General features: G+C 56.8%; 5 protein-coding genes across 5 annotated transcripts; 2 read left to right on the plus strand and 3 right to left on the minus strand.

Annotated features, from left to right (window-relative positions):
* Positions 1-4141: 4141 nt before the first annotated feature.
* On the plus strand, positions 4142-6878 carry LTHEOB_2512 (Camk camkl ampk protein kinase; the record flags this gene model as incomplete). The annotated part of the gene is made up of 3 exons (XM_035511333.1): positions 4142-4506; positions 4560-5395; positions 5461-6878. The coding sequence occupies 3 exons, from the start codon at positions 4142-4144 to the stop codon at positions 6876-6878; spliced, it is 2619 nt and encodes an 872-aa protein (XP_035364221.1).
* A 572-nt stretch (positions 6879-7450) lies between these two features.
* Positions 7451-8287, minus strand: LTHEOB_2513 (uncharacterized protein; the record flags this gene model as incomplete). Its single annotated transcript, XM_035511334.1, has 2 exons — positions 7451-8122; positions 8186-8287. 2 exons carry the CDS (start codon positions 8285-8287, stop codon positions 7451-7453), a joined length of 774 nt encoding a protein of 257 aa, XP_035364222.1.
* A 556-nt stretch (positions 8288-8843) lies between these two features.
* LTHEOB_2514 (High affinity nicotinic acid plasma membrane permease protein) lies at positions 8844-10980 on the plus strand (the record flags this gene model as incomplete). The annotated part of the gene is made up of 6 exons (XM_035511335.1): positions 8844-8986; positions 9043-9068; positions 9126-9411; positions 9462-10053; positions 10103-10269; positions 10572-10980. 6 exons carry the CDS (start codon positions 8844-8846, stop codon positions 10978-10980), a joined length of 1623 nt encoding a protein of 540 aa, XP_035364223.1.
* A 513-nt stretch (positions 10981-11493) lies between these two features.
* On the minus strand, positions 11494-13559 carry LTHEOB_2515 (Sugar transporter; the record flags this gene model as incomplete). Its single annotated transcript, XM_035511336.1, has 7 exons — positions 11494-11872; positions 11940-12025; positions 12075-12141; positions 12195-12509; positions 12559-13216; positions 13266-13423; positions 13477-13559. 7 exons carry the CDS (start codon positions 13557-13559, stop codon positions 11494-11496), a joined length of 1746 nt encoding a protein of 581 aa, XP_035364224.1.
* A 2882-nt stretch (positions 13560-16441) lies between these two features.
* Positions 16442-18320, minus strand: LTHEOB_2516 (Zinc knuckle transcription factor; the record flags this gene model as incomplete). The annotated part of the gene is made up of 6 exons (XM_035511337.1): positions 16442-16899; positions 16954-17181; positions 17238-17770; positions 17828-17911; positions 17962-18187; positions 18299-18320. 6 exons carry the CDS (start codon positions 18318-18320, stop codon positions 16442-16444), a joined length of 1551 nt encoding a protein of 516 aa, XP_035364225.1.
* Positions 18321-18720: the final 400 nt, after the last annotated feature.

Consider the following 18720-nt stretch of genomic DNA (forward strand, 5'->3'; position numbering starts at 1 on the left):
CGCGAACCTGTGCTACGTGGGAATGTGGCCAGCTATTCGCGGGCGGGCGTGGCTGCGTCGCACGCAGAACGCGGGCCTGGAATGCTGAGGAAGAGGGCGAGGTCAGCGCTGAGCCATGCACAGCACGAGGAAGATGCAGGTGCAGAAGGTGAGAGGGCGGGCGGGCCGCTGGTAGAGACGAGGAACAGGCTGCGAGGAGCGGGCGGGCGCAAACGAGCAATGCCAGATGCGGCTCTGGGAGTGGCCAGCTGCAGCGAGGCCGGCCGGGGTGAGGCGATGTGTTGTCGGGCGTGGAGGCTGGTAAGATGGCTGGGTTGTTGGCGACGCCTCATCACCGGGGCGATCGACGTCAATCAGTCCAAGCGCTTCGCACATCAAGGCGGCGCTTTGGCAGCGCCGTGGCTCCTGTTCCTCGCAAGGGCCGTTTCCCGCTTGTCTAAGCCCAACTCCCGCCCGTTGCGGCCAGCTGAGCGCCGCTGCTAGGCTTGCGCCAGCCCGCGGACAGCTCACCAGCTTACTGTCCGCTCAGCTCACGCCCATTGGGCCGCGCTCCGTCGCCAGCGGCTGGGCACGCGCGCCTAGAGACATCACACCTCGCCTGCACGCTCCCCAGTCGTGGCCCCGTCCGGTTAGCGCTCCGCGATCCGTCGACATGGAGCCCTCGCGTCCCGCAGCACACCCTCCTCGGGTCGCCAATCAATGCGCACATCGTCCCGAAACATCAGCTGCAGCAATGGCAGGCCCGGTGTCAGGCGCCGCGACAGAGGCGCTTTGTAACGTGGAAACACCGACCGCAACCCGCAACGACAGGACCTTTCACATGTGCAGACGCGCTGCTTATTGGCTGGCCGTGCCTGCAGAAGGCGTTGAAGGGCCAAAAAGCATCAGCCCATGCATCATGCACCGCCTGCAGGACGGCTGCCGTGGTCCGCCCATATATTGACCACCCGTGTAGCGATTGGCAGCTCAACGGTGCAGCGGCATTTTTGCCTGCAAGGTAACGTATACAATGATCCCGTCTCTGCCAAGTTGCTTTTCCCCCAGCACACAAGCTTTGCCGTTCGTGCTATTCCCCGGCCCTGGATACCTGGTCTTGTCAGCCAATGCTGCACGCGATTGGCCGCCGTTCCTTTCTTTTCCGATGCTGTAGAGAAAAAAAAGAGGAGCCAATATTGGCTGCTCCTCCGGCAGAATCTTTGCCAAGTTGCATGCTGTGCACAGGATGGGAAACGCAAGCGAGTGAAAGAAACCAGCAGTGCAACTTGCCTTGCCATGGCCACACCTTTCGAACATACTATAGTGTTCTATAATATCCGATCTTCTCCCCAAGTGACGTTTTGACGAGCTACTTGGTGGCACGACTAAACCCCGTTTTGAAACAGGAGCTTTACATTTATCCTTCGATTATCCCAAGTTATCCACCAGTCTTCGATGGTGTTTCCTAAAAAACACATGTACAGAAGTCTGCATGACGGATATATTAAAGAGCACTGCTGGAGGCATCTAACTTACCTAGGCGCTTGCAGAAGAGGTCGAAATTGCGCAACTGGCGCCAGAAGCTTTCACAACAGTTGAGCAAAAACTAGAGAATACTTTCGTGCCACGGCCTACAATTCCCCGGTTGTTGCGGTCAAGTAAGTCTGGAACAGTCGGTCCACAGCTTGCCTAAAAAAATGCTAGCGGCGTCTTGCAAAGCTACTTTGGCTTACCACAATGCCCCGGCCGACGGGCGAGCCCGGGTTACAGAAAATCTGCCTTATATCAGAATCTTAATTGTTTAACGGAATAGCGATCCCAGTGCTTCTTGCAGACTGGTTAACAGTGCATATCCCAATAGCCCTCAAACGATAGGGTGAAGGACGTAATTACTAGAGTGAAATAGTTTTTACTAGGCCAAGGAGCCTAAAGAGGCCAATAACAGCGGTGTACAGTGAGCCTAACCTACAATATTGCTAGGGTGAGTGCAGTCCTCTCCCGGCCCGAAGACCTGGTATTCTTCGCGCTAGTAGTCCTAGAATCAAGCGCTACACATACGAGAATTTTCTCGGTGCACTTCGAGGCCCTATTAGCTGTTCGGATACTATATACGTTCTATTTGGTGCAAGGTGGTAATTGGCAGTGAATCAAGCAACTCTGTAGTTGAATACCTGTAGCGATCACCTCGCCATGTGGAGTGGGATTTTCAGTGTCCAAAAAGAAAAGGCCACCACGAGGGACGACGAACTCTATCCGGACTAGTGCTTGAACTCAACGCCTAGGTTGTTCTATGTAAGTTCGAGATCTTACAATACGCCCAGATATCTGCTTCAATAACCAACAGACGAAGCGTGTGATATCCCTTGCGAAGGAGCCTAGAACCCTCTCTACGTTTGAAGTCCGAATACAATACGGTCTGAGGGTGCTTACAACCAGAGTCGCACGTAGCCTTTCTCCCTCTGTGTTCCACTTTCATATGCATCCTACACGGTTACATGTCCCGGCCAGCTGTTTTGCATTTCCGGGTAGCGACCGTTGCCTGCCGGCTTCACAAAATGCATTCAGGCCACCGAGGAGATAAACTTTATGCTCCACAGTAGTTGGCTGCGGGTCCTCGTTGTCAGATCTAGCGGGGATAAACAGTGTGCCTGCCTTCCAACTATGAGACATGGTAAAGGCAACGGATCTGGCTCTTGATTGTGCCACCTTTTGAAGTTTTCTTGACCTCTTGCTCGAATGATGAGTTCATACCACTCGCTTGGCACATCATTGAGGCGATGCCTGCAAGATGGCTTATTTGGAAGTCTCGCTGTTTTAGCAGTGGAGGATATGCCATCAGGAGAGTTGGCTCTCTTCCTGCTACCCCTGATTCGTATGACATTGTATTAGTCTCGGTTGTCTTTTACTTCCGCGAAATGCTCACGGCCCTAGTCATGTAGCAGAGTGTCAATAAGGCGAGCACCGGCATGCAATTGCAGCTCTCCCTGCGTGCACGGCCTATTGTTGATGGCCAAGCTAACGTGCCACAGTGGTCTGGACCCGGTGAGAAGCGCTCTGCCGCAATTGCTACCTAGCAGCAGCAACGTGGCTCAGACCTGCTCGCCATGGTTTGCCTCTTTAGGACAGGCCAAGGCTCACAGAATATGTGCCTGGCGCGGACGATGGCGCAAGAAAGGAGCAGGCGGAGGCGGCAGTAGACAAGGAGCGGCAGATGGGGGCGGTGGGGCGCGCGCACGACGGAGGATTTAAGTGTGTGCTGTAAGTGGAGCCGCTGGCCACAATCAGATGGTCGGGTCCGGAAGGGTGTCTTCGGCGCGGCAGAGATATATTGGGGGGTCTTGAAGACACGGGTCATGGCGTCAGCAGTATCAGAGGCAAACCATCATCGCGAACCGACACAGCGGCACCACGAGTCAGCATGCACGGCGCTGATAAGATGCTGGTGCGTTGCGGCCTCACTTGTTGCTGGATGCGGCGCGGTGCTTCGAAAGCATCGCTCGCGGCAGGGCGCGCAGGGGCAGCAGAGGCACTCGTGCGCCGAGTGGTCGCATTGCTTGCAGGCTGGCGGCGCGGTGAATGACATATCATCAGGCTTTTGGCAGCGCGTGTGGGCGATCTTCCTGCCCCTCGCCTCCACATCTTGCAAGACCAGACAGGACTCCCGCCCAGCCGCTGCAACCGCATTCACGCACCTACAAGACCCTCGTCACTTCCTCCGTAAGCCGCCGGCGAGAGCCACCCCGACCGCCGCCCCTCTCCCACGGCGTCCGGGTGCTCAACGTCATACCAGCTCTGCCTTCATGCGCCCATCTTTGCCGCTCTTTCGTTCCCAGCGCTGTAGCCCTACCCTACTCGTGCCCTGAGCAGCCAGCACCTGCATCGCCCAACAACCCCCCGCATCGCCTCGCCCTGCGCGCCCGCTGCAGTGCTAATTTCAGGCCCCCGACCGAGCCCGCTTTGCGAAGCCCGACGCCGTGAGATTGCTGCACACCCATCGCACGACCTGCTGCCAGCGAGGAGCGTGTACGATTACCCCAACCCCACAATTGCCCCGGCTGAGCTCCGACCTGCTAACGTCCGCCTTCGACTGCAGTCTCGCCTCTCGCTCCCCTCGCGCCGCCCGTAGGCCCCACGCCTGCCGCGGCCCTGCCGCCTGACTGCCACCATGCCCGCCATGAGCTCCGCCTTCGAGGACGAGGACCTCTCGCTGTCCATTTCCACCCCGACCGCGCGCCGGAGCTCCAACAACCAGCGGCCCTCGGATGCACCCCATGCTCCGCGCCCGTCGGGGCGCGCCGACAGCGCCTCGATAACCAAGGTCAACCAGCGCCTGGGCCAGTACCAGATCGTCAAGACACTGGGGGAGGGCTCGTTCGGCAAGGTCAAGCTGGCCGTCCATGTCGTCAGCGGCCAGAAGGTTGCGCTCAAGATCATCGCGCGCAAGAAGCTGATTACGCGCGACATGGCCGGCCGCATTGAACGAGAGATCCAGTACCTTCAGCTTCTCAGACACCCGCACATCATCAAGCTGTGAGTGCCGATCGCGCCCCCGTTCTGCCGTCGATGACTTATCCCGGATCTAGCTACACCGTCATAACCACCCCAAGCGAGATCATCATGGTGCTCGAGTACGCTGGAATCGAGCTCTTCGACCACATTGTTGCCCACGGCAAGATGAGCGAAGACAAAGCCCGCAAGTTCTTCCAGCAAATAGTGTGCGCCGTCGAGTACTGTCACCGCCACAAAATCGTCCACCGTGATCTCAAGCCCGAGAACCTTCTGCTAGACGAGAACCTTAACGTCAAGATCGCCGATTTTGGTCTTAGCAACATCATGACTGACGGCAATTTCCTCAAGACTAGCTGTGGCAGCCCCAACTACGCCGCGCCCGAGGTTATCTCGGGAAAGCTGTACGCCGGCCCTGAGGTCGATGTGTGGAGTTGTGGCGTGATTCTGTACGTTTTGCTTGTAGGCAGGCTGCCCTTCGATGACGACTATATCCCCTCCCTGTTCAAGAAGATCGCCCAAGGCAGCTACACGATCCCGAACTACCTATCCTCCGGAGCCGTCCGCTTGATCAAGAAAATGCTCGTCGTCAACCCGGTGCACCGCATCACCATTGCCGAGATCAGGCAAGACCCGTGGTTCAACAGGGATCTGGCGCCGTACCTGCAGCTACCCGCCGAGGAGTTCTTTGACACCGGCGTTGATCCCACCAAGGCCATTGACCCGAACAAATTGGGTCCTGCCCGCCCAGCGCCTGTGGTTCAACAATTGCACGACACGGTAGTCGGAAAGCTCGGGAAGACAATGGGTTACGCAAAAGAGGATGTCCAGGAAGCTTTGGCCAAGGACGAGCCAAGTGCGATCAAGGATGCGTACCTCATTGTTCGAGAAAATCAGATCATGAAGACAAATCGTAAGTTGATGCCCTTTGGAGAGCATCTCCATGGTTTAGCTCGCTAATTGATTCGGTTTTTGTAGCCCTGCTATCACAGGAAAAGAGCTTGCAGCCATTCCTTGCCACCTCACCGCCCAACTATGACCCTAGAGCCATTGGAACACCTTTGAACTCACAGCTAGGCGCGCCAGTGCCCTCGGGGCCCATAAACACCGAGAGACAGCGGCACGGATCGAACGCAAGCAACGCCACGAGCATTAACGAGCACCGCAGCCCCGTCAGCACCATTGCTATCCTCCCGAGCAGCCTTCCTGACTTCCATCGCGCGTATATGAAGGGCCATCCGAAGCCAAATACTTCCCCAGAACCCATTGGGTCGCCCAAGGAGCAATCTGCGCAAGAGAAGGCTGCTACCGCAAGACGCCTCAAGCCTCATGCGCGATCTCGAGCAGATATGGAACGGTCTGGGATGCGCCCCGAGGCAATGACTCCTATTACGGAAGTTCAGAAGAAGAAAAACAAGCCGATCAAATGGCAATTTGGTATCCGGAGCAGGAATCAGCCGGCCGAGGCTATGTTGGCCATCTACAAGGCACTGCGTGCCATGGGAGCGGACTGGGAAGTCCCAACTTTCAGGCGGCCCGGTGGTGGAAACAGCAGCAGTGACGAATCTCCAGGTCGTAGCAGATCAGGTTCACGCGGTGGCTCCACGGATTCCCTGGCCCAGAGATTGCAGGAAGGCGGTGTTATCGACTCAAGCTCCGAGCTGGATGTCGCGGATGAGATGGCAGACGCCAATGGACAGGCGCGAGGTGACGGTTCTCGTGAACGCGGCCGTGCACGCAAAAATCATGGACCGTGGAACGATTTTGGCTACGGCATCCCAGAGGACCCATGGGTTATCAACGCACGTTTCCGTAAGGAAGGCATGTTTCCGCCTGGCTTGAATCATCCATCATCCACGCACTCGTCGCGTGTTGATCTCCACGAGCACCCCCAGGTACGCAGCCGCAGCTCCAGCCTTACTTCGCCCTCAATCCACCATGACGATCACTCGCACTCTGGCTCGATTCCTCAGAGCAGTAGCCGAGGAACTTCGGCCGCAGCTTCAGTCGCCGGAGAAACTGCCCGCTGGCCTGACGCCGATGACGCATGCTACGTGTATCTCACCATTCAACTGTACAACATTGAGCCGGGCTTCTTCCTTGTCGACTTCAAGTGTGCGGGCTACGAACGCCTGATTCCACACCTCATCCGGGAGATGCGCCTCCAGAGCAAGGACGGCCAGGAAGAGTGGCGGAAGCTTGCCGATGGCGAGGAGCCGCCCACTGCAGCTGGTGAGGGAGAGAACGGAGAGCACGTGGAGAAAGTGGAGATAAGACAACGCCTTGAGGTCATCGGCGCAGGACGAGCGAGCGAAGAGAAGAGGGCAACCAGTCCGTTCCCCTTCTTGGATGTGGCAAGCAGGCTCATCATCCAGCTTGCGCAAACGAACGACTAGCCACTGGTATGCGCCTGCCGCACACCAGTGCTTTCAGTGTATGATAATGGATTCTGAGGGGAAATTGCCGATATGGGAGCATGTTGATGAAGGGCATGGACATTCGCTACGATGGGTTAGACGGCTAGGAAAGACTGGTTCATTTGGAAAGAATTTGTTATCTCGCGATGGAAAGAAAGGGGCAGGATGAAGGGGGGACGGCTTCGCGCTGCTCGCTTTTCCTTGACTGTTTTGTTTCACTTCCAGCTTGTTTGATGCACTGCATAATTATCTTTCGTCCTATGGAAAGCTCCGCGAGTCTTGGTGACAAGTTGACGTGAGTTAATAGCATTGTATAATATAGTTTTTAGTAGTTACTTTTATCAATATTTTAGTTCGTAATTCATTTCATCTGTTTTATTGTTTTTCTTAAAGCATCATCAAACTTTGATATTACAGCATGATCTACAGTTCGAACATACTCGTGATATACGAGTGTTAAAGTTTGGAGGGTATCATTTTGTACAACAGACTATCACATCATTTTGTTTTTCACAAACACACCTGTTCATTAACACACCGCCTCATGGCTCTCATTTCCCCTTCTCCTGCTCCTCCAACACCTTCAACTTCTCGACGACCTTCTCGCGTAGGTAAGGGCTCAATCCCAGGAAGCCTTCGTTAGTACACATGCGGTACGTGCCGCTCTCCTGGTAGTTGCCGTTGCCGGAGACAAACTGGCCGCAGCCGTCGACCTCGACGCTGCCGAAGATGTCCTCTGGCCAGGCGATGCGGCCGTAGTCGGGCGGGTTGCGCTGGTCGCTGACGTGCACCCAGCCGCCACGGCCGCCGCCGCCGCTGCCACCCTGGGCGCTGGCGCCGCCCGCGCCTCCGGCAGACGCGGCGTACGAGGCAGTCTTGCCCACGCTCGCGGGGCCCGACGAGGGCCGCGAGCGCTTGCCGGCCTGCTTGTTGCTGCTGTACTGCTGCGAGGGGTGGTTCGCTGGGAAGACGATGCCGCCGCCGCCCAGCATGCTGCCCGCCTGCGACGCGTACGCCGCCGCCTGCGACTGCACGGCCGGGTCGTGCACGGCGTGCGCCGCCAGCACCGACTGCAGGATGCCGTGGAAGGCGTGGTTTTCGCGGAAGCTGTTGGGCGTGGGCGGCAGGGAGGACGTGGTGCCGAGCGCGAGCGAGCGGACGGGCGGTGTCGTCGGCGTGAGGGTGAGGGTGTGCGTCGATGTTATCGGGTCGGTGTGGACGTACTGGGGAGACGGGAGACTTAGCCAGGGAATGATGATGGCTTGGGATCATGCAAGACTGCTTACGATGTGAGGGTTGTTTGGGAGCGTGGAGACGGCTCGGGCGGCGCAGCGCAACGGCTGGCCGAAAGCACGGGCAATTGGCCGTGAAGAGCGCAAGAGGATCATTCTGGCGCGAGAGTCGAAGTCGAATTGTTGGGCGGACGCGATGAGAGAATGGTGGGTTTGCGATTTGAAGACGACTTTTCCGCGCGGAGCTAGCTATGACGCGCTGAAGCTCGGCCCAATTGAGAGAGCTCTCCTCTTCGGAAATCGGGCCCGCCACCCTTCAAACCCCTCTTCGCTCCCATCATCGTTCGCCGCGATTGTTGCCATCGGTAGTTCCCCAGCCATGACCACCGCAACTGCCTTGCATGTCGACAGGCAGCCGTTACTCGGGGAGCTGGACAAGCTGACGGCCGGGTCCCACATGGTTATCGGCGGCTCAACAAATCAGATCAAGTGGGGACCTCCCAAGAATTGCATCGCAGGGACACTCATCTTTTGCCCCAAGGAGCTGTGCCAGCTGCTTTCCGATTTCGGAGTTAGCGCCAATCACTTTTTCCATCCGCATCGCCGCCATGTGACACAGTCATCTATCCGTCCACTCGCCGCCTTGTGCCTGCCTTTTGTGTGAGCTTTCTGTGCTTTTGTCACGCGCTTCAGCGGCTACCAGCAGGCTATCATGGCTGGAGACCAGATTGACAGCAGGGATGTCGCCCCAGATCATGCGGGGCCGGTGGGTAAACAAGAGGGCTTTCAAGAAGACCGCGAGATTGGCTCGGAACCGGAGCTCATTGACGTGGACCGCATCGAGCGCGTGTACAAGTGAGTTCAAAATTTGGTGGAGCAATTTGACCTGAGTACTGACAGTTTTCGCCCAGGAAGCTGGACCGTCGCATTTTGCCTGGTAATTAAGACGCTATTCAATTCTCCCCAAGATATACCCACTCACGCTCGACCGCAGCATTCTGGGTCCTCTATTTCCTCTGCTCCGCCATCCGTTCCAATGTCGGTCTCGCCCAGACGATGAACAGCGACGTCGGCCATGACCTTGCATCGCAAATGCACCTGACCGCCAAAGAGGTCTCTACTGGCCTGGCGCTGTTCTACGTTTGCTATGTCATTTTTGATCTCCCCTCTAATCTGATCATGTCGAAGCTCAGCCCGCATATTTGGATGAGCAGGATTGTCATTGGTGTTGGCGTCATCGGAGCATGTATGGCGGCCGTGAAGGCTCAATGGAGCTTTTAGTAAGTTCCCTTGCTGGACCTGGATCATGGTTTGTTCTGACTCCCCGAAGCCTCTTGAGACTGCTGCTTGGAATTGTTATTGCGGGCATGTGGCCTGGAATGTCCTATTACCTCACGCTTTTCTACCCACCTTCGCGAACTGGTAAGCGCATTGGTCGTTACTACACTGCTGCTCAGCTCTCGGCCGCTGTTGTTGGCCTCGTTTCCGCCGGATTTCAAGAGATGGATGGTGAGCGCGGTCTCGTCGGCTTCCAATGGATGTTCCTCGTCTACGGAATCATCACCATCGCTGTCGGCATCACCTTGCTTTGGTGGCTGCCAGATCGGCCACTTCCTCCCGGCGAAGTGAGGGACCGGACAGGATGGAAGAAGTGGATTCCTCAGAGCAAGCCGGCTCTCTCGGGCGAAGATGCTATCATCCATTACGAGGATCTTAAAAGAGTCTATCACAACAAAGCCTGGACGCTCAAGGACCTTTGGCATGTGTTCATCGACTGGCGCCTCTGGCCACTCACGATCATGTACTTCGGCGTCGTTGGTGTTGGCATTGGTACCCAATTGTACGCCAGCGTCATCATCAAGGGCATCAACCCCAGCCTGAGTGGCGTGGATTTATCTCTACTGACTGCACCCATCTGGATTGTGAGTTTCCCCGTCTCAAGGGTGATGATATCAAATTGACCTAGTGCAGATGGACCTCATCGCCATTCTCCTCGTCACGCCTCTATCCGATCGTTTCCACCACTACCGCGCGCCCTTCTTTGCGGTTGCGGTTCTGATCCAAATTGCTGGCCTTCTCGTCACTACATTCGCACCCGCCCAGCCCTACCCGTGGGCCCGCTACGGCGGACTTCTTATGTAAGGCCACCCTCCGCCCCACGCTGGATTTTGCCAAATCATGCACATCTTTGCTCTCTCTGTTCTCCGCTCCACCTCTCCACACGTTCCTCCCCCGCCTTGCTGTCCCCGCTTCCCCACACCATGACCAATCCCGCCCCACCAGCACGACCCATGCTCGCTGCACGTCACCGTTCCACCAAGATCCCGCTTGCCCATCCCGCTGCCCGTCATCAAGGCCACATGGTGGATCGACCGTCAAGCCTTTCCCCGAATAGGGAAAGAAGACAAGAAAACGCTAACGCTCCCGATCCGAACCGCAGGGTTGGCTTCGGCCTCGGACCGACGGTGCCCCTGACGATGGCGTGGACCAACGAGATCTTCCAGCCGCGGCACGGCGAGGTGGGCGTGGCCGCCGCATCGGCCCTCGTCTCGGGCCTGGGCAACCTCGGCTCCATCCTCACCACGTACGCCCTCTATACCGGCTGGCCCGCCGACGCAAACGACCCCAAGCACAAGTACCGCCGCAGCAACCTCGTCATGATCGGCATCCTCTGCGCCAGCGTGCTGGCTTCGGCCGTCATGTGGGTGGCCGTGAGGCTGAGCGCGGGGAGGGCGAAGAGGGAGGGGCGGGAGGGCGTGCAGGAGAGGGGGGATGATGGTGTGGTGGACAGGGCGGCTGTTAGGGAGGAGAGGCAGAGGGGGTTCGGGAAGTTGCTGGGGAAGTGGTGAGGGAAAGGATATCGTGGAGACCTCATTTTGATGGTGCACACGGGTGGGTATGTATAGAAGAGATTGTGATGTTGTTCGTGAGCGTCATGACGTCGACTCCTAGACTTTCTTGAAAGCTCTTACGAAGATTGGGGGAACGCGGATCACTAGCCGTTCTCCGTAGACACGTAACATGATGGAGCGCTGTAGGAGTGTTGAAATAGATGATTAGAGGAGAAATAGAGTAATTTGAAAGAAAATAGTGTTGATTATTCTTCGCCTCTCCCTGTCTGTGCCGGCAGTTGGAAGCGACTGAGGTATCTCTTTTTGTACTATTATCTTTTCCTTTCCGTCTCAAGACAGGAGTGCTCCCAAAAAGCCCAACCATTAACAAGAAAAGAAGAAGAAAAAAAATAGTCTTCAGCAATGAGGGAGGCCCGACGGCCTCCGAGGTATCATCATCTTCCACACTTTCTCTTCAAGTCCAACACCATCTTTCTTCCTCCGTTCTACTTTGTTCGTTCAAAAAACAACTCATTTCTCCACACCTTTCTCATCCACTGACGACTCCCCGCCGCCACTGGGCGTATCCACATTCTCGACATTCTTCGTCCTCACCTTGTCACCCACATTCGAGATGCCGAAGCCCGCACCGCTGCCATGCACACCACCGGTAGCGCCGGCGCCAGCGCTGGACCGCCTGCGGGCACCGCCGTGCGCAGCGGCCTCTTCTGTGTCGTTGTAGTCGATGAGCAGCTCGCCGTTCTTGCCGAAGCGGCGGGGCAGCTCGCGCGCGACCTTGACGACGTCGAAGACGGACGTCGTCTTGTGAAAGATGGTGTCCATCTCCTCGAGCGAGCGGTACGCCGTCTCGGGGTAGAAGAAATAGGTGACGGGGACGATGAAGGCGTTGCTGGTGGAGATTTCCATGTTAGCGTTTTTTTTTTCTTTTTTTTCTTCTTGCTGGAGGATGGGCTTACATGACGGCGAAGATGATGTAAGTCTGATAGCCGATGGATGAGAAAGCGACGGGGGTGATCATGACGACCATGAAGTTGAAGGCCCACTGATTTACGTTAGTAAGAGCATAGATAGCGTCAGGGAATAAAACATACGTTGGCACTGGTAGCTAGGGCATTGGCCGGGGCACGAATGCGAAGGGGCACGATTTCGGCGGGATATCTCGAGCATAGTCAGCAATAATGTTTCTCAACAGAAGTGATGTCGAAACTCACAGCCAAGTCATTCCAAGCCAGCCGACGGCGAAGAACGAGTTGAAGACGAAAAGGAAAGCGGCAGCCACGATACCGGCGGCGGTGTTACGCTCATCGGCACTCTTGCCTTCGTTTATCGAGTTTGCAATAGCAAGGACGACCATGGACAACGACATGCCAACGGCGCCGAAGAGCATGAGCGAGCGGCGTCCAAACTTCTCGATGATGAAGACAGGGATCCAGGAGACCAAGAAGTACTCGGTACCATTGCATGCGGCCAGAATACGCGAGATGAAGGGGCTGAGACCAACGTAATTCTCGTAGATGTTGGCGGCACTATTAACATCAGTAACCCACCACCATTCATAGCAGTTTCCAAACTTACTAGTACGTGATCAGATTGATTCCTGAGATCTGCTGGAACATTTGGTTGACGTAGGCCAGAACGGTGCGGTGCAGATGGCGGTCCTTGCCCATGGTGAAAAGGTCAGAGAAGCTGCCCTTTGCCATTTCGAGAACCGTGTCCTTGATGGCAAGGAACTCGCTCTGGATGTACTGGTCGTCCTCGTTGGTGTCATTGAGGGCACAGAGAACTTCCATAGCTTCTTCCTCGCGGCCCTTGAGAATGAGCCAGCGCGGGGACTCAGGGAGGGAGAGGATGAAGAGCAGGATGATAAGGGCGAAAAAGATCTGGAATCCAATGGGGAAGCGCCAGCTGATGGTGCTCGGCTCGAGATAGGAGAAACCAAAGTCGAGCCAGTAGCTGATGCAAATGCCACCGGTGATCAGAGCACCCTCAATCATGACCAGCTGGCCACGGCGATGGGACTTGGAGGTTTCTGATTGCCATGTCGGGACAGTCGAGGTGTTCAGGCCGTTGCCCACTCCGGTAATGATACGGCCAATGATGAAGTGTGCAAGGCCAAAAGCAGAGCACTGGAGAGCAGCGCCAACAACCATGATAGCGGAGCCCACAAAAATGGTCCATCTTCTCCCCAGCATGTTACCGACCCAGATACAGGCAACGGCGCCACAAAAGCAACCTGTGGGCCAGTCAATTGCTGTCTTTGTCTGTTCTGCCGTTTTACTCACCAACGTTGTAGGAGGCCACTGAGATTCCCTGGATGGTCGAAATGTGGTTTCTCTCGGCCTCAGTAGTTCCAGAGTTTACGTCCATTTCGGGAAAAGTTTTGAGGAAGGATCCAAGCGTGAGCAGTCCTCCCATGACACCCTGGTCATAACCGAAAAGGCTGTAGACGTTGTCAGCGCCGTCGGCGAGGAAGCATGGCACGGTACTACCTACAGGAAATCGAGGCCGGCGATGACACCGACGGCCACATTGAGCTTCGTGCCGCGAAGGCCGAAAAAGCGCGAGCCGGAGACCATGGCGAGCAATTGAGCCGCGGGCTCTGTGGGTTGTTGTTCTTTTTTCCGTTCGGCCTTGACCAGCAGGCTCTCTGCTCTCAGCCGGGGTGAGATGGGAAAAAAATCACAGACCTGAGACGCTCGGCGGCGAAAAGCCGGGGCAGCAGAAAGATTTATATGCCGGCAGAGTCAATGCCGGGCGTTGGCGGTCAGGTTGCAGGCAAGGAAGCATGGCCATGGTTGCGCCGCTAAGACGGTGCAGGCGGACTCCGACGCAGTGACGTCGACGCTCATTGGGCGGGGCGCCCGCAGTCGCAGCAACCCCGGGAGTCCAGGCGTGGGAATGGGGAGCGACGATCGTGGGGGACTCCCCTCGCAGGGTTCGTCGCGCGGTCCGATTGCGCGCTGGGGGAGCGGTGCCCCGGCTTTCCCACTTTGGCACATCCGGGGGCCTGCTCCGCTCGTGTGCCCGTCTCTCACCTCCGTCATTGCTGTGCTGACATGCGCTTGCCGTTTGCCATTGCGGCTCCACGGACGGCTGCTCTTCCCCACACGCACGCTCGCCCGAGCCGCCCTCGAGCAGAGAAAAGCCCCTGCCGCCTGCCGTGCTGATCTGACCTCATCCCCGGGCAGCGGCCACGCGAATACATAATCGATTGCCCAAGATGACTCGCGGCACCGGCCTTTGCACAACGGCCCGCGAGCAAAAACCGGAATGTCGCTGCCGCGCTGACCGCCCCGGCGCCCGGCCGTTGTTGCCCCGGAGGTTGCCTGTCTAGCGTTGCATCCCAGCTGCTCTGTTGATTATGAACTCCACTGTAATCGTGAGGCCAAGACTCGGACCAGCCCCACACCCGGCGATGCACGCGGGCGGCGTCGGCAACGTGCAGCCCCAACACGCGGCGCAAAAGCCGCATGCATGCTGGAAGCGGCCGAGTACGAGTGGGCGGGTGCCCGTCTTTTGAGATGGTGGCGCTCCCCAGTGCCTCAAACAGCTTCTGACGTCGTCATAGTCCGCGGCTTTCTTGCTGCGGTTGGGCATAGACACCAACCATCCGCTGTGATCACCTGTCAGCAGGGCTGTCTTGCGTGCCACGCCCCGCAAATCACATAGAACGTTGATACTGACCGTACAGTCGTATCAGATGAAATAGAAGGTTGAAACGTAAAGGAACTCGGGGGATTGGCCCGCATCCGAGTTCTGGACTCGACGAGTACTTCAATGCTATAAAAGACGTCTCCGACCCTTGCAGGGCTGAGCTTGGCATTTCGATACGATAATCGTCAATCAAAGTCCAGGCACTACCCAGTCGGAAATCAAGCAGACAATAGCCAGGCCCTGAAAGAACCGCTTGATACAATCACCGCATGTCAACTGCAGATGCGGCATTTCCCTCGCTTTCCTGTTTCGGACACACGTTTGCCATCACGCGAATCCTTCGTCAGCACAGACACCATCTAAAAGTACCTGCCTCGTTTGTTGCTCATTGCTGTTGTTGTGCGTCCTCTCTCCAGATATTATTCCCCGTTAAATCCTCTCGGGTCTCATCTCCGGCTCCCGTTCATGACGCGTTTTGCTCCTGGAATCCCTGCCGGGCCCTACGATTCATCGCTGCGCTATACCCAAGACCGTTGGGACCAGAGGGGAAGCGAGCATGCAGTGCAAGGGGCCACGCCTTTACCGCCCGGCCGCCGGCCGTCGGCAGCTTTTCTGCTGCCGTCTTGCCATCCCGTTCGCTAGCTTTGTGAAGCGCGTTTCGCACACCCACAATAATATGTGTGCGAAAGAACAAGCCACCCTACGGAACGCCTGAACGCTCTGAACGAAGAGGCAATGGGCTCCCGGGATTTCCGAAAATGGAAATACCGACCAAGGCCGACGACACTCTCTGCCAACACCACGCGCCGCCATGTCAGACGAGGGGAAAATGGAACCGGGTCCGCAGGAAGTGCGGCTTCTCCAGCTCTCGCTGCCCGCTGCGGAAACCGTCAAAAGTCAGCACATGACAGGTGCGCCATCATGTTGAAGGAGGACAGCTGAGAGGATATACGTACCTGAGAATTTCATTTGTCATCCTGGGGGGGCAACGCCCATCTTTCTCGGTCGCCCTTCACTCTGCTGGCTGACGACTTTATTAATCGTAAGCTAACGAGTTGATCGCCACCAGCTCGCCATCGCTTACACCGTCTGCGTGGTTTCGTGCTGTTTGCCGCACCGTTGGTCTGGGCCCTGCCAGCCACAGTTTCCCCATGGGGTCGGTGAGAGCAGTTGGTCAGAGCTCGCGCGAGGCTTGCCTGCAGTACGGCTGTCCCAACCTCTAACCCTTAATTTGGGTATTCCGGCCCCGGAGTCGAGCGCCGATGCAGAATTTGATGGCGTTGCCTTTTACTCGCTCCGGGTCCAGATCAGGCAGCGGATTCATTAGTGACGCTCCTGCTTCCACGGATGCTACCCGGCTTGTCCTCTGCGGATTTCCGTATTTGTTTCCCCGGACAGAGTCAAACGAATCACTGTGAACTTACCCCTTATCGACTACCTCAAACTTTTACTTCCTTCGCTGTAAGATAAGCTATCCAAGTCCACTTGAAAGCTTTGAGCCAACACCCAGAGACACAGCCAAGCCCTTTTGGCCGGAGCTCCGTAACGAGGTGACTCAGTCACTCCTCCGATAGTAGCGGTTCAACCTCCACTGGCTGTCATCACGTCGAGTAAGTGAGCCGCAGGGGCTCCGGTATAAATGCTTTACTCTTGCATTGTATGGCAGAGTGAGCTACCTCGTTGTTTTGCAATTGGACAGGCCCTAATCTACCATGTCCAGTTAGAAGTAATGTCTGTATCCTGTCCCACTTTACACCCATTTAACTCCATCATTTGCAGTGTCACCATGGTCGTGTGAAGCAGCTTACCAGCCGCCATCATTCGTGACCTCGCCACCCGTGTTCCAGCCTCCTCCACCGCCACTGTCAGCAGCGCTGTCGAAGCCATTGGTATTGAATCCGCCACCTCCTCCGCCGAAGCCGGATCCACCGCCGTTGTCGAAACCGCCGCCCGGCTCGTTGGCCCTTGGGCACTTCTTGGGGCCGTGACCCATCTCCTCGCAGATGGGGCACTTGACACGCGACCAGTCCTTAGGCTTGGGGCATTCCTTGGAGAAGTGACCGACCTCGTCACAGTTGCGGCAAGTCACCGTGGATGGATCGCGCGGCTTATCGCACTCCTTGGACATGTGGCCCTCTTCGCCACAGTTGCGGCACTTGATGACGCGGGGCTTGTCGCACTCCGAGGCCTTGTGGCCCTCCTCGCCGCAGTTGCGGCATTCCATCTTAGGGGCATTGGGGCACTCGTTGGAGAAGTGACCCACTACAATGGGTTAGCGAGAGCAAGGATAGAGAAGGGAGGTTCGGCGTGGCTTACTCTCATGGCACCTGCGGCATTCAACTCCCTCGGCAGAACGAGGTTCCGGGCAGTCGCGAGAGCTGTGGCCATGTTTCTTGCAGTTGCGACAGGCGTACGGGTCAGGACGCTCCTGCTTGCAGTCACGGGCACGGTGGCCGACCTCCTGGCAGACCATGCACTTGACTTCGGGACGGCCCGCAGGCTCCTCACGCTCTTCTTTGCAACCTTTGCGAGTGTGGCCCAGCTCTGTGATGGCTAAGTCAGTAGAGTCAAGAAATATGGTAAACCACTAGTAGACGTACCGCCGCAGTTATCGCACTTCGGGACTCGGCGGTCCTCGACAAAGCCCGCGTTCTCCAAGCGCTTGAGGTTGTCCTCCGGATCAGCAGGCCATCCTTCGACGGCATTCTTGCGCCTTGGCTTGTCGGAGAAGTAGAACCCCAAGACGTAATCGCAGTTCAGCTTGCCATCGGGGCTCACGATTGTCATCACGTCCGAGATATCCTTCTCGAGGGCGATGAGGAAGACGTTCATCTTGTCATCGCGGAGGGTCTTCTCAATCTGAGATAGGTCGATGGGGATCGACTTCGACTTGAGGGCCTTCAGGTAGGCCTTCAGGGCCTCCCTGAAGTCATCAAGATCCCTGGTCTTGTCAGCCTCGACCACCATGGCCCAAGCCTCCTCGCCGGTCATGTCGGGAACCGTCTTGTAGAGGTAGCCCATTTCGCGGGGCTCGGTGCAGTCAGAAGTCCTGTGGCCCTCCTTCAGACAGTTCTTGCATTGTCCATCGAAGGGGCGTTCAACCTTGGGGTTGGGGCAGTCGGCTTTGTTATGGCTAACTCAAAAGTCAATACTTTGAAGGATTATTCGAAAGCTGTGTGGCGTGACTTACCCAACCTCTCCGCAGTTGAAACACTCGCCTGTCATCTTCTTTGGCTGGGGGCACTCGCGAGCGAAATGGCCCTCTTCACCGCAACTGCGAGATGTCAGACATCGCCTTGCAATAGAGAAAATGGTAAGACTTACTTGCGACAGGCACCACCGGGAGCAGCGCCACCTTCACCGTCACCACCGCCACCAAAGCCGTCTCCAGAACCGAAGTCGCCGCCAGCGCCAAATTCGTTACCGCCGCCGCTGCCGTCGCCGAAGGAAGCGTTGCCGTTCGTGGTGCCATTGGTAGCAGCACCGCCGCCCCAGTCTTCGGAAAAGGCATTATCGCCAGCACTGGCCTTCCAGTCGCCACCTTCGGCAGCTACTGGTATCAGCTGTCAGCCCAAGTCAAGAAGCGACGGTGAGATAGCCGGTGCGAGGCACGGCTCTGAGACTCGATGCTCAGAGCCCTGGCTTGACGTCGTGAACTTACCGTCGCCGCCGTTCCAAGACATGACGATGAGGTTGTCAGGATCTTTTGATGCGAGTCAGAAGCTGTGCTGAAGGACTTGTTAGCGAAGTCTAGTCAGACGTCGTGTCCTTGTAGGTGAGGACGAAATGGAGGTGGATAGTGAGAGGTGAAAGGCAGGCATGGTAAGATTGGCAACAGCGGCGCGCACTCAAGCTCTCACCAACTTGGGCTGGCTGAGCTGAAAGTGTCGATTCGAAGCAGAGGTGTCTCGAAGAAGTCGCGAGACGCAGGCGTGATGCATTGCGGAGGAGCGCTGGACTTACCGAGAGGATATAGAACAGACGCTTGTCGATTCCTGCCGTGTATCTCGCTGAGAGTCGCCGTGAGCGCAATCGCAACCTTGCACAACGGTCCGGCAAGGTTGTTGTTGAGGTGTCGGAGGA

Source organism: Lasiodiplodia theobromae (assembly GCF_012971845.1).
Source record: "Lasiodiplodia theobromae strain AM2As chromosome Unknown scaffold_6, whole genome shotgun sequence".
Lineage (NCBI taxonomy): Eukaryota > Fungi > Ascomycota > Dothideomycetes > Botryosphaeriales > Botryosphaeriaceae > Lasiodiplodia > Lasiodiplodia theobromae.